A 15,252-nucleotide genomic window follows, 5' to 3' on the forward strand; every position below is an offset into this window, starting at 1 on the left:
GTGTGTGTGTGTGTGTGTGTGTGTGTGTGTGTGTGTGTGTGTGTGTGTGTGTGTGTGTGTGTGTGTGTGTGTGTGTGTGTGTGTGTGTGTGTGTGTGTGTGTGTGAAGAGAAGCCAGGGTTAGGTAGGGGGGTTGATTTGCTATGTGGATAACATATAGCTCTTGGTGTTACTTCCTCATTTGTGCCAATGTTATCCACAGACCCTGAGCTGTGAACTAGTCATTGTGACAAAAAAAACAAGTGCCAGCCTTCTCCATATCTGTCATTTAAGGTCACGTGTGTGATTTTATACCCAGTCAGTCTGTCGTACAGGTGAACTGCTTATGTCTCATGTTTTTCTACCCCAAATGTTATTTAGCAGAACAGTGCTTATCACACTCCCGTTTCTATTTTAAGACACTGGATATCAGATGGTCATGTGTCCCCAGATCTGGTGACACAGTGACAGACTGACTGTTTCTATTTAAAGGAATAGTTTGACATTTTGGGAGCTGTTCACTTTCTGGCTGTTGGGTGATTTCCGTTGTTGTGTTAAGACTGTTGGATACTAAGCTTCCATTATTGAAGTCTTCATTTGTTTTTGAAGTGTAAGTTTTTCAAGATGTACGATTTTTGGCCCATATTTTTGTTTAAATGAATACCAAGTAAAATCCACATGGTGCTGCAGTGGCTATCATTGTTGCCTCACAGCAAGAAGGACCCTGTTTTGGATTGCAGTTCGACTGAGGGCCTCTCTGTGGAGTTAGCATGTTCTCATGTGCGTGTGGGTTCTCTCTGGGTACTACTGTTTAACTACCAGTCCAAAAACATACAGATGATAATTGGACACTCTAAAATGACTATAGTGAGAGTGTGAGAGTGTCTCTGTATCTTTGCCCTGTGATGGACTGGCAATCTGTCCAGAGTTTACCCTGCTTTTGCCTCCCACTACCTTCATGTAGAGAATAAAATGGTGGAAAAATAATGAATGAAAACCAAGTACTATATGTCACAGTTAGCTCTTTCTGTAGTGTACCCATGAGAGAACCACCACATGATTATTTTTGATATTGTAGAAAACGTATTAATGATCCACTCTCTCCCTCAGTTGTGGCCTTCTGCTGTAGAAACATGGAGGTGCAAGATGGTGGCCCTTGCCTTAAGTATTCATAAAATTGCTCAGGCCATTGAAAGGCTAACCTCACTCCTGTCTGCCAAGACACTTATGGAACATTGCCCAGACTCCATGAATCTTACTACTACTACTACAAAAAATAGCTCACTCTTTATGAAAACCCATCATAAAAATATAATAATAATATATATATATTTTAAACTAAATTAAAGAGATAAAAAGAACTAGCAGCAGCATTGTCTTAGCTAGGAACTCCATTATCTTGTTGGTTGCCTGGAAACTGGACCAGAACATAAGGTTCTTTAACTTCTTGTTCAGTATTCAACAAACATAGCTAAATATGTCATTAATACGTTTACAGGCATTTTATCAAACGGTTTGTTTGTTCTTACAAAAAAGTTAATCTATAGTTGTTTGTTTAGTTAGCTAAGCTAAGCTAGTCTAGTGTACGTATGGTCAACAGAAAGACAGAAGTCCCCTGAAATTTCATCTCCACCAGAAAGTGAATAATTTCCCTTTATCTCAAACCACTTCTCTAATTCCACCCTGTGTTCACTTACATTCTTCTGTCGTTATATTCTGTGTGAACTTTAGAAAACAAAAGCGCCATACTAGTCCTTACCAGGTGAAAACATGATATTCAACAGGCGGCCATTTCCTCACGTGTGTAATTCAGCAGTATTAGCAGCTGGAACCTGGAATAGCAAGTTAACACTTTGTGCCTGTGCAGTTCACTCATCAACAGAGGTGCTTTGCTTCATTCATTTGTACATTAGTCTTGTATTTACCTGTAAAACCCCCTTCACTCCACTCCCAATGGTTCAGTCCCATTATTTCTCACCTGATGCTTTAAGGTCTGAAGTGTCAGGACTTGATTTTAATCCTTGAGTTAACATCTAATTTAGTGTCAGACAGTGATTGATGATGATGATGATGATGATGAACTTCCTGATCTTAACTGACTTTACAAAAAAAATGTTTTACACACTGACATAAGGAGGGGGGATCTTCACCACTTGAATTGGTTGTATCACACATAACCACCACCACAGCATCCTCACATAATATAATGCACTGCCCTTTGACTCTACAACCTACTGTTCTGACATTATCTTTTTGTTAATTTTTTGGTTTTATTTATTGTTATATGTAAGCCAGTAAAGACCAGGGACTTGGTGCCATGATAATTCTCTTACAGTGCTATCGTGTGAAATTATAATCACTTGTTATGGAATAATTTTTATAGTCTTTTTCACACCAGACCTTTTTTTTGTATTTGTACAGTGGCTTGGTTATACTGATATGTTGCCATGAGTTATTGTAACCAATAAAAAAAAAAGCTTTTAACCAAGAGTACAAAACCAGGCTGATTTTCTTTATACAAGAAATGTGTAGGTCTAATCAAGTTTCACTTTACAGATGAATATTCTTTACTGCTCTTTTCCTGCATACAGTACATTGATTAAACGTTAAAACGACCAAACATTCAATCATTTTGAGGACTTTTAAACCTTTAAATGCCAGTTTATTTACTTGATGTCATTGTTATTTATGACAAAACACAACAAATTTGTGGTGTTGTAACATCTGTTGTCTCTTAGCAGAACTGTTGCTCTGGTAAAAAAAATCTTTTTTACATGTTTACATATTATGAATGAACTCAAAAATCAATTGATTGCTGAACATTTTACTAATTTGTGCCATCTAAAAATGGGAAAAATGCGTTAATGAGCTCGACCAACCAGTGTAAGTGTTAAAGGTCTAGTATTTAAGAATGAATGACATCTAATGGTGAGACTGCATATTGCCTAAAGTACGTACTGTATAACAGGCTTATTGTAAGGCTACAAAAAACAGACTATTTTGATTAACGTTATAGTCTCATACCAGCATAGTTATTGGTAGTATGTTCAATTTCTGCCAATAAACCCTGCAGTTTCACATGGGACCTTTAAAATCCTCTATACAGCTCTTTGCTTGTAAGTTACTATACCAACATGGCCACATTTAACTGTCCTATAGCTGGTTCTGGTTGGCAGGTGTAGCAGTTTCAGTCAACAACCATGGCAGGTGTAGCAGTTTCAGTCAACAACCATGCAGCTCATGTTTTGTTCTTTTTTGTCTGAGGTGTGTGTGTATGTGTGTGTGTAAAATGTTTTCATGCAAGTGGACAGTCACAAATTTGTCAAATAATACATTGGAGGAACTCATACTGGTTAAAACTCCCACACATTTTTTTTTTTTTTTGAAACTTCACAAAACATCAGTTTTAAATTGTGGCAGATTTAATACAGTCACACAAACGTGGATATACTTAATCATACATTCAAGAAAAACTTTTGTAACTTGTGTAATCACTGCTACATGTTAAAGAATGTCGATATTATATATATATAAAAAGAGTTTTTCCAAAGCCTTTTTTTTATTTGTACAGTTTACGGCGGTATAAAACAGAACACAAACCTTCTGTATTTTGAATACATGCTTTACCAGGTAAGAAAAATGTTTCCCTTTTTATTATTAAATATATTTATTTTGTTGTTGCTACTATACAGTAGCTAGTGTGCCTGAACAGATGCACTGTACAGTCATACAGACACAAGCTTAATCTGCTTCACAAAAGTCAAAAAAAGGCATAGTCACAGTTAGAAGCATGTTAGTGTCAACATAGAACACCTGATAGGTAGTTTCACACCAGTCGAGATTCTGTCACGTCCTGGTGGAGTGTCATTGTTACTGTTCTCCAAGAATCCACGATTGTATTAGTTGAGTTTTAAACGACTGTCTCTTAAGCACCTGGCAGCAGCGGAGCACACGAAAATACTGTCATGTCTGGGCCTTGAAATTTATCTAGATTCTCATCATGTATTTACTACTTCAATTATTGATTCATTTTGAATAGAAGATGTGACAAAAAAAAAGTTAATTACACATTAAAATTTACAAAAAGGACAACATTTTCACATTTCAAAAGCCAAATTAAATCTGGCATTCTGATATATGACATTTCATTGTCCATCAAAATAGCCATGGATTTATTGTCTGTTGAAACCAATCGATTAATCATACGATCTTTTCACTACACCACAGTGTCCGTGGTGTGATGTGGGCGATGAGGTCCAGGCGTAGTAAGAAGGGGACATCGTGAATGACCAATGACTGGAGAAATCACTGCTGTGGCTGCAGGTACTGGTTTGTGAACTCCTCCAACTGCCTCTCCAGGTCTGTGGCTTTATGTCTACAGAGGAAACAAACACATGTCAATGTTGGAGCAGCTTCATCCAACCCACAACTTGTGTTTTTACACTTTGAGAACTATTCTATTACAGCGGTTTTACAGGCCCGATTATTACTGATGAGACTGATGGAGTTCTGCTGGACTTCATGTCTAATAAAATAACATAACATGCTAAGACAGTGCTGCTACCTTTAATTTTCCACATCATCTTATGGCTGAAATTTATGTAGAGATAGATTTGGAAATTGCTCTTTCAACGTCTCAATCTGTTGACAGGTTATTACACTTGTGTAATAGTTCTGCAAAGGCAACTCTGAGAAGTCTGACCAAATATGTGGACGTTAAAATGGACTGTTTCTTAAATGTTATTTTTCTGCTGTTCTGTTCCTGTCATTCTACTCTTCATGTTGCTGCCTATAAGAGAAGAAGCAGGACAAACCGCAGACTCTTGGAGCGACTCTGGACGGTCTCCAGCTGATCGATCTTGGCCGTCAGTTGACGGATTTCTGCCTCCAGCTCTTTCTGCGTCTGGTCCACCTGCTGACAGAGCCGAGCAAAGGTCGTGGCCATCTCCCTGGCAACGCAGAGGGCACAGTATCACACTGCTTGTTTATTTAGAGCTGACACACATGAAAATGCAGGGTGGGCCACGGCTTTGTGTGTACATTAGGAGTTTTGTCAGTAGTTTACGTACCACTGAGACCCAGACACTTACACCTGGGCCCACACTCGATGCATTTGCAGTGTATGATGACTGCTCATTAGTTTGCTTTCAAAATACATCTTTAATAATATCATTTTAATAAATTAATAATAAATTGATTGTTGGAAAACTAAAAGGATTCTGGAAACCAAAACATAAAACACAGACATTGTAGTGTCGGGCATCGTCATTGACACTGCCTGTTTTGCTGTAAACCACTCACAGCTCACAGGAAAACTAGGTGAAGCAGTGGTTGGTCTAATCTACTATGACATGAGCCTAAAAGTACAGCTCTGTATGCACACACATCCAGCGTGGCCCATGCCTGAGGAAGGGCAATGATAAAATGAACAGAATCATGCAGATTAAGGAATAATACAGACTGAATGAATGACCAGAACATCTACTTACTGTTGCACTTGGTGACTGCAGTTACTACTGGTGAAGCTGACTATGAGCTGCAGCTTCTCTGTCGCGTAGTCTACAAACTGGCGCTTCAGAGTTCGCTCCTTTGCTTTTGTTGTCCAGGTAAGTCTCTCGTACAGGTACAACAAGCCATACATCGAGGCTGACAGAGCAATCAGCCTCCAGCCAACTGTTTTCCACACCTTAATAAACAAAACAGACAGAGGTTGGGGTGAGCGTAGTGAAAACACTCAGCTAAACATGCATTTTATTTGACTTGCCAAGTATTGAACCTATTGGACAAGTACCTGAAGTGAAGTAACTGGGAATAATTATAGACTATCAGTTGAATTTTAAAAGTCATATTAAGAAAATCTGTAAAACCATCAAGACCAACCTGGGCTGTTTTATGTTGACAAGAAACTGCCTGACTTATGACTGTGCTTTAATTTTATGAACTCTATGATTCTTCCACATATATCTTATGGCTTAACCACATGGTCCCAAGCTCACCAGTCATCAGTTAAGGCTATAGAGTGTCTATATAACCGAACTTTGAAAGTCCTGGACAAGAAGAGAATAAGGTACCACCACTGTCAAATTTTAACCAAACATAAGATTTTAAGTTTTACTAATTTCATATCCCTGCACTTTGTTAAATTGGTCTTCAAATGCCTAAATAACACCGCTCCTCCACCCCATTGCAAAACAATTACAAAACAGCAAAGTTATAGATCTACCAGCATCCCTTTCCGTAGAACATCATTTGCCCAAACTGCCTTCTTAGTGAAAGGAATTCTCTGCCAGACCACCTGAAATCAATTCCAACATTAGCCACCTTCAAAAGAAACACCAACTGTTGGCTAATTCAGGAGCAATATTGTACTCATTTTTAGCTTGTATATTGTGTTCTCTTGTGTATACTACTCTCTCTTTTTCCTTTTACTCTATTTTATTGCATTTTTTTTTTTTTTTTTTATAATGTCAACCTGTATTTTTATTTTACTCAAAAGCCCTACTAGGGACAAGTGTTGTGAAGTAGCTTTAGCTAAAAACACTATGATGCATGCATCAGATGACTTGTCTATCTGTCCCTATCTAAATAAACCTTAATAATAATATTTGTATGTAGTCTAAAGAACATACCACTCCTCCAACAATGATTACACCCATTGAAGAGCGGGAGGTGAGGGAAGCCACGTTGGTTGCCATCGCTAACATCAGGTCATCCTGTGTCATGACGGCCGTCTCGTGGTTGGCTTGAGATATTGTGGAGGGCGGTCCCGAGGAAGGTGTACAGGCTGGGGGGAGCGCTGGTCGAGGAGCCTGAGTAATACCCTGCTGAGTTAATTGAAAACACAAATAAAACATGTTCTGTGAAAATGAGTCGACTGAATCAGACCAGTCTTAAGTCCTAGAACATACAGTACCTGGAAGTTCTGGTCCATCAGTGTGAGCGCTCTCTGTGCATTGACTGATCCCAGGAAGCGGTGGACTAACGTTTTCAAACCCAACGAAAACTGAAACTCAATGTTCTCCTGGAAGTCCGTGCAAAGTTTGGAGACGTTGAGGTCGTAACTTAGGTCAAACTTTCTGTTGGGCACCAGCATCTGGACTTGGTTCTGGGCAGTGGAGGGAAGCAGAGGGAGCATGCTATCTGGAGAAAGGAACATGGAGAATGAGAATTACACACAGCAGTTGGTGGAACATAATTATGCAGCTTGGTGTGAATTTTTATTTTTGTATTTATATGTATTGAAGAACCATGAAAATGCACAAAACAAGGTGACGGAAATCACATTACCACATAAGTTATAGCCTACAGAGTGGAATTTGGTAATTTAATATCTCTTAATGTAAATATAGTGTTTTTTAAAGTGATAAAATCCTGCAATAATGGTCTCTTATTAAGGAGGCAAGTGACTGGGTAAAAAGAAGCTTATTTTTCCCACACCACGGCTAGAGCTAACCAAGCTTCTTCACCAAAAGAACTGTATTCATTATTATTTATTATTACTTTTATACAGTCCTATGACTCAGTCTGAAGCAGTATTAATTGTGACAAGAGAAAAATTAGGCATAATATACTGTTCTGACCGATTTAACAACTAATATTATTTTGAATAGATAAACCGACCATTTTGAAAAAGATATCCATTTGAAAAATAAATTAGAACTTCATTCCCCCAAGAACTGAACAAATGTGTTCACTGACAAAATTAGTAATTAAGAATTAAAATAGCAATCGTATGATATTGCACTTAGGTCACTTACCTATCATGTAACTTTGAGAAGACTGGACAGAAGCGTTCACAGCGTCAGAGCAGCGGTAGGCCAGGTTCTTCCCCATCCCCTTCTCCACATGAGTGAGCAGATCCTGCCGACAGCAACGAGAGTTAGTGGTTCACATGGAAAACGACAGAGCAGAGGACATTGTCTCTCTGTTCTCTAGAATAAAACTGTGCCTCTACTTACAGACTTGTAGATCTTGAGAACGTGAGGCGACGGGTGGAAGTCGGCGCGAAACTCTTCAACAATCACATGGAGGCGGCAGATCTCTTCCCCCATTGCACTGGACACCTGGATGAATCACAGCCCGTCATCAGTACCAGCTTTTTAAAGAGGAAACAAAACTATGGTAAGTCTGCAAAACACTATTCTGACCTTTTTGACTATCTTTACTGCCATTTCTGAAACACCAAATATCAATTTGAATAGGTATAAACATGTTTGATAAATGAATAACTTGTCCCTTTTGAACAGTTGGTCCTCGATCATAGATCATAGATTGTTAAAAGACCACATGGCAACAATTCTGCTTCGCTGTTGATGTTTGAAATCCACCCACATTATCACCCAGTGAGAATACAGAGACTGGCTATAGAAATATGGCTATAAAAGACCATTAACCAGAATATTTAATATTAATTACCTTGGACTCCACATCTTCACTTATGGCCTTGATCTTTTTCTTGACTTCAGTGATCAGCAAGTTGAGTTGATTCCTGACAAAGTCCAGCCGGTCTATCTGATACTCTCTGTCCTCCAGTGCTGCCACCCTGAAGCCCAACCCCGATCAGAATCAAAGTCACAAATACAATCGAGCAGCTAACTGATTTAACAAAACACAGAGTTAGGAAAAGAAACACTGACCACTATAGCATCTGGAATCTTTCATTTAACCTTATGTTTTACAGTTTATCTCAATAAGTTCTTCATTGCATTGACATAATTGTAAAAGTAACCCCTTTCCAAACATTCCCAACTACAAATGTAGGGGATAAATAATTGTAAATAGCAAATATACTCACCGTTTCTCCGCCGCCTCAATGTTGATGGCGTCCATGATGCTCTTGACTTTTTCTGTGATCTGCTTGGCCCTGATAGTGTGCTGCTCAAACTTTGTTTTCACTGCTGACTGCGAGATACACTCCTGCGAGGCCGTGACACACAAGTTACTGTGACAGCTATAGGGGCTGCTGCTGGATAGAGTGCATATAATCACACGCTACCAGGGGATGAACAGAGGACAAGATGGACACCTGCTACTTTTAACATAGGAAAAGAAAATAAATATAAAATTAGGCATGTAAATGACAGCAGCAGTGTGTGCATCTTGCATCCAAAAGCCCACTTTCCTTTTAAAGTCACAGTCATGTGTAAGTGAGGCCACAGCAAAAGAAGAAAAAAGTAAATACAACAAAGAATTTAAGTGAAAGAAAAAAGGTGTAAACTACAAATTGATCTGGGATAAATTATATTATTTATCTTACGCTTAATGCATGAGACATTATCTGTCATCATGCTAGAAATATTTATTTTCTCTTTTTTTTAATCTAATGTAGGTTGTTCACAACAGATAGTTACCCCATTACTGTTACTGACCATCAAGGGTATCAAAACATTCTGCAAGAATGGAAAAAATTGTTTTCTCCTAGTTTAAAAAAAAAAACAAAAAAACACAGAAACACAAAGAAAATTCAACAATAAATATTAATCAGACAGAGCAAAATCAAAGTGGAACAAAAACAAATGGATGTCCTCGCCCAAGTGAATCTAGACTTCAGCAATGAAGACGCAGTTTGATGGAAAAGGCACAGTGACTGGTCTAAATGGCCTGATACTGTGCGTTTGTTGTTGAAGTCTAACCAGAAAGTAAGAAGCCAGCTTCTGACTGGTCATTTGTTATGAGAGCGACTCTCACAGCTGTTTGCCTTATTCATGCACACACATACTTTCATAAAGGAACTTCATTTTTCAAATGCCTTAGATGATTGAGTGACAGACAATAAATTAAGCTCTGGTTCCTGATGTGATTAAGGAACCAATGTTTGTATTATCTTGCCAAAAGGAATTAAGAGATTCATTCTGTCCAGAAGGAGTCCTACCCTGAGAGAGATTTGCTTCACAAACAGTTTATACAGCAAATCCTGTTACTATCAGCTGGGACTAGTTATCTGTGCGGTCTAGGGGTTTTGAAGTGATTCAGCTTCACACTAATTACACGTGTATGTATGTATATATATATACACATACATACACGTGTGTGTGTGTGTGTGTGTGTGTGTGTGTGTGTGTGTGTGTGTGTGTGTGTGTGTGTGTGGTATCAATGTCAAATATGTTTCAATATAATTATCTCGTTTTTTCCCTCAAATCTGTCTCTTGGGCTTCAGACACAAACCTCAAACCTCCTCTCAAAGTTCTGAAACTCCTTCAACCTCTCCTGGAAGCCCTCGGCCAGAGCTCCACCTGTTGGATTAATGAACATCCCATTTGTAAAATGATATTACAAACAAAGCTTCAAACCTTTTTCTCCCATCCGTTTACCGCTTCCTCACCTGTTTCGGGCATTCCCTGTGCACGCTGCATGCGAGAGTTGAGCACCTCTTTAGCGGAGACAAAGAAAATGCGGTTGGGTGCCTGCTCGCGGTCAACGACCTTCAGCTCCTCTACAAGGAAGTTGACACAGCGGTCTGTGTGCTGTTTCCTCACCTGTAGCAAGACAGGTCACACATTTAGTGTGTTCACTTAAGACAAACTATTTCCAAGACTCATTAGTTTCCAAAACTCACCAAACTTACTTTATAACCAACTTTATTACCACAACAGTTAAAACCTGTATTACTTTTTGACAAATCTGTAAAAAACATTTTAATGAAAATAAAATGTTTTTGTTCGACTCACATCCTCCATGTATTCTGGTTCATTTGCTGAGGCGTCCCATCGGTTGTTGAGGATGAAGATGTTCGGCTTTGAGAGACGTTCGTTCACTTTGTGAAAAAAATGCTTTTCCTAGAGAGAGGAATAGCACAAGGGAACAGATGAAAGAGGTCAGTGATTATATGGTGAGTGGGAAAAAAATGAAGAACCCGTCTTTTACACCTGAAATGTGACATATTTTAAAATTGAGTTAATTGTAATCATTTTTCATTCAGTATATACTGTACAGTTTCTGGTATTATCCACAAACAAGCTATTGTTTTAAGGAAGTTGGTGTTGCAACATGTTATTGCAAAACACACTCGTGGAGAATTCAGGCTTTGGCAGACATTTTTTTTTTTTTTGCTTTTCCACTGAAAAGTCCAGAGAGGAATGTGAGTTTGTGTCCCCTTTAAGAGCTGACACTAGGTTTAAGAGCTCTCAGATGGACTGTGCTCCCAGCTTCATGTTGCATGAATGCCTGAGCTGACAGGGACAAGAGTGGGGCCTGTGTAAGTCTGGATACAAACACAGGCAGCCACATTCCATGATCTGTAATCAGCTCAGCATAGAAAAACACATACACAGTGATCCCTTCAGTCCATAAAAGTGACATACATCACTTTAAAAACCTACTTTACCAGCTGTTGGTGCCGAGGTATGCTTAGTTAAATCGATTTAAAGAGTGAAATAATAGCACTGTCTTCACACCAGGAGACAGTTGAAGGAATTCACACAATTACTTAGAAGACTTGAGTTGAGAGTTATTCTGAAAATCAAACAGTAGGAACACAAGTTTCAAAAGGTACTTGCAGTTCAAACAAATCAGTGACAGATCACAGAGCAACAGCATAATACAAAGTAATGCAACATTGTTTGTCTTGATTAAAAGTATGCATTATAGTGCAGGTGTAATGTCAGACCGACAATTAAATCTAAATGCAACACAGAAACAATTGCCAAATCTAAATGACAACATAAAATAGACATTCCACAGGACACTGGCCAAAGATGAGCTTCATAATATGGTTGAGAAACATTTACCGTGTTCATGAGAGTAGATTCAGAGTTGGCAACCAGCACAAAAACATCAGCATCCAGGCAAAACTTGTCAATCCAGCTGTCTAGTTGTGTTGTAACATCTGTCCCAGGGCTAAAGGTAAAGGGTTCACGTGTTACATTTTTAATTTATACCAAACTTTAAGTTTTCTTTGAGCTTCTCACGAGTTTCCAGACTTGACGGACATATCTTGTTACCTGTCTACAAGTACGAGGTCATCTCGAAGCAGTGCACACTTGGTTTTTGGCCAAAACACTTGTACAAGACAGCCGGCATCCAGACTCTCATCCATGTGGAGTGCATGAGCTAGCTGGTTTACAGTCTGAGGAAGGATTGGAAGCACACCATTGTTATAAATGTTGTAAAGGATCTAATCTAAATTCTATTACATTCATTCACATTGTGTTGTGGGAAGAACTCAAAAGCACCAAACTGACTGAGAAAATACAAGAAGACAATAAAAGTCAAGTTTTTAACCTCAGGCTTTCATTTCAGACACCTGACACCACCGTAAACACCCTGTTTAGCCGTCATAGCTCAGGCAGAAATTCATGTTAAATGATGTACAATGTTAACTGCACGCTAACAAAACATAAGTCATACAAAGTACATACTATTAAATATATTTAAAGCACAATGTCAAAGAATAAACTGATTGGCACCTTGTTCTGTTTTCAGGGTGAAGAATAACCTTTTGATCAAAGTTAAGTCAAAGAGAGGAGGAATGTCAGGAAGCACAACGTAACCCACAACATACAGTACAACTATAACCATGAGGTTAAAGGCAACAGATGGCCTGATAAGTAAACAGTAGGCATAATTCTTGTCTTGTTTTGTGTGTGTGGGTGTTAAATATTGACCTTAATTTCCACTTTCTAGAATTCTCAAAACTGAAAACAAGTTGCCAACAGAAGTTTTCAGTACTGTATTACATGTATTACAAGTGTCAACAGGGTAGGCGAATAAGATTTTTAAAAAAAACAAAAAAACAGTGCTATTAAAGCAAACCGTGCGCAAGTAAATAAATAAAACATGTACCTTGATGCTTTTCTCCTCATCGGAGCCTTCTGTTTTGAGGTAAGATTTGTCATCATCTGTGCCTTCCACACTCAAAAAACAGTTAGTGGTGTGGCCGATACCACTGGGTAACACACGGTCCCTCAGCATGGCATTGATTACTGTGCTTTTGCCATTACTGGTCCTATGAACACACAAAACAAGAAAACTTGGGTATAATGTTCATGTTTTAACAATAAAGGGAGGAACCAGTAAGATATTATCTATGCCTTTTACTGCAGCGATAATTACATGAATAAAACCGCTAAGGTTTTCCCATGCACCCACCATCAGGGTTTTAGATTTACAGTTTCCTTTTGCAACAGACTTGAACACAGCAGTTAACAGTCATTTCAGCTTTATGAATGAGAGAGGGATTTACCAAAGGAAAATCAATAAGGTGTATAAACGGCATCAACTCAGTAACTCAAGCAGAATAAAATGGAAATGAAAGTAGCCATCTATAACTTCAACAAAAGAAATGCCTATGTCATAAAGGTTTTACAATCACACCAGAAAACCTTAAAGATATTACTTTCCAAAAATAAATAAATGCATCAATACCTGCCAAAAAAAGCCACTTTCATGTGTCGACGTGCCAGCACCTCTTGAATAATAGCAAGTTTGTCAGCATAAGACTGAATCTCCAGCTTCTGATCCTGATGAGCGATTTTCTCCAGAGCTTTATTTCCACAGGTTTCTGTTGACAAAACAGTCATAGCACAAGAAAGAAACTCAACATCTCCTTTATCATCCACTCACACTGGGAGAGCTGTTTGATAGATGACAACTACAGGTGATACAACTGTTTTTAATCACTTTCCAATCTTGAAAACATGATTAAAACTGTTTAAGTGACAGATGATGCACTGGTGAAGTTTACTATACCTTCTACAAACTCTGAAGTCTCTTTCACATAATCCAACAGTTGTAGAAACACATCACTGATCTTCTTTTTGGCGACAACAAAGTGCTTCAGAGGGGAAAACTCGCCCCGAGCCGAGTCTGTCCGTCTGAGTGGAGGAGCTGCAGCCATGGTGCTCAATCTGGACACACAGAGGGTCAAAAGGGGCAAACACAGCAATCAGTGGACAGAGCAGTTAAATCTGTTATCATGGAATCACACTGGTAAAATCATGCTGTGCGACTCATATTTATCCTGTGAAGTTATGTTAAGACATCAGACGTACAACTTTTGCTAAGCACCTTTTACACTGAAGGGAAGCTGTGGCTTTAGCCACATTATCTAACTGTACATGAATCCATAAAAGGGTTACCAGAAACACAAGACAATAACACAAACTCACTGACTGACACGAATAGCAAAAGGGGCGTGTTTGTATTTCATTAAGAGATAAAAGTCTGAAAGTGAAATTGAAATCGACCGGGCGCGTGCAGCTGACAAACAAGCTAACAGTTTAGCTAATTTCTCAATCGGTGCCGCAGTAGCGAAAAATAGCGTTAATTTGACGGGATTATTTACTCACCACAGTCCTGGAACAGCCAGTGTCCTCTTCTCATAACACAAATAATACTGTTTAGCGTTAATAAAACACTGAATCCCTTTCAGCGCGAATAAATAACTCGCTGCGGTCAGATCTGACCCGATGTTGAACGCTCCGCTGTCAGACCGCTGTCTAATACGCTCATTTCCGGAGCAAATTTCAAAATTAAGTCCATTTGAATAAATGCCAATGCATGTAAAGATAAGATTTGAAATAGGCTGACTTGCATGTGCTTTAAATAACTGTTATCTTTGTCCTTATAAATCACCTGATGTCCAGTTGTGTGATTTAGAGTGATTCAGTATGCTAACTTTACTACAAGCTTCTACTTTGATAATTCTAAGTTGAAATTTTACACAGAAATATATACGTTATAAATATTGTAAAATTATTGGGACAGTATTTCACAGTATTCATGTAACATCTCCCCCAACTATTTGAAATCAAGTCTCAAAATTGGCAATTTACAAAGCAGTTATTCTTCTTCTAATTATGTAAAAAATATATTCACACACACAACTATATTTAATGTAATATCCTGAACCTACTTAAGTAGAAAACTATGCAATCAAGAGTTTGGATCAAGTGATTTGGTGTATTGTCTAATTTCATTCTCAACACAGTGACTTCCTGGAAACCTTTGTATGTAGCTACAGTTTATTGTTGAAAATGAATAGTTCATAAAAAAAAAAAATGAAACGTTTGCACTTTCCTTAAACGCTGCATTTTCTATATCAGTTTTATTTTGAAAGAATCTTCCTGCTCTGTTCCGGTTGAGGGCTGACAGGCTGGGGACAGGGGGCGGAGTCATGTGAAGTAAGGTTGGCGGGCAGCAGCCAATCAACGAGCAGAGAATGCATCCAACCCCTGACATCAGACACGAGAACAGTTCATAACATAAATACACACAAGTGCAGCTGATACAACACATCTCACTAAGATTTACAGCAACAACGAGACTGTTTGTTATT

General features: G+C 38.5%; 1 protein-coding gene across 2 annotated transcripts; it reads right to left on the reverse strand.

Moving 5' to 3' along the window:
• Window positions 1–3,277: 3,277 nt before the first annotated feature.
• Window positions 3,278–14,394, reverse strand: mfn1b (mitofusin 1b). Of its 2 annotated transcripts, XM_083888104.1 has the most exons (18): window positions 14,264–14,394; window positions 13,665–13,822; window positions 13,341–13,476; window positions 12,759–12,921; window positions 11,918–12,042; window positions 11,705–11,813; window positions 10,646–10,753; window positions 10,300–10,453; window positions 10,143–10,210; window positions 8,773–8,894; window positions 8,394–8,520; window positions 7,937–8,041; window positions 7,736–7,838; window positions 6,892–7,118; window positions 6,608–6,802; window positions 5,468–5,664; window positions 4,793–4,927; window positions 3,278–4,353 (listed from the first exon to the last, which is right to left on the reverse strand). In XM_083888104.1, the coding sequence occupies exons 2-18, from the start codon at window positions 13,810–13,812 to the stop codon at window positions 4,284–4,286; spliced, it is 2,292 nt and encodes a 763-aa protein (XP_083744230.1). In that variant the 5' UTR covers window positions 13,813–13,822; window positions 14,264–14,394; the 3' UTR covers window positions 3,278–4,283. The 2 variants fall into 2 exon arrangements, with proteins under 2 accessions (XP_083744230.1, XP_083744231.1); XM_083888105.1 differs by lacking the exon at window positions 3,278–4,353 and having other exon boundaries at window positions 4,837–4,923; window positions 5,464–5,664.
• Window positions 14,395–15,252: the final 858 nt, after the last annotated feature.

The sequence above is a fragment of the Microchirus variegatus genome (assembly GCF_963457635.1).
Source record: "Microchirus variegatus genome assembly, chromosome: 4".
Classification (NCBI taxonomy): domain Eukaryota; kingdom Metazoa; phylum Chordata; class Actinopteri; order Pleuronectiformes; family Soleidae; genus Microchirus; species Microchirus variegatus.

Bases quoted from the DNA above. Each gene is read 5' to 3' on its own strand.
- mfn1b (XM_083888104.1), bottom strand. From the start codon at position 13,812: ATGGCTGCAGCTCCTCCACTCAGACGGACAGACTCGGCTCGGGGCGAG. The intron at 8,895-10,142 runs GTTTGTGTCTGA...ACGGCCTCGCAG, and splicing joins ACTTTGAGAGGAGGTTTGAG to GAGTGTATCTCGCAGTCAGC. The intron at 8,042-8,393 runs GTAATTAATATT...TGATTCATCCAG, and splicing joins GTGAAGATGTGGAGTCCAAG to GTGTCCAGTGCAATGGGGGA.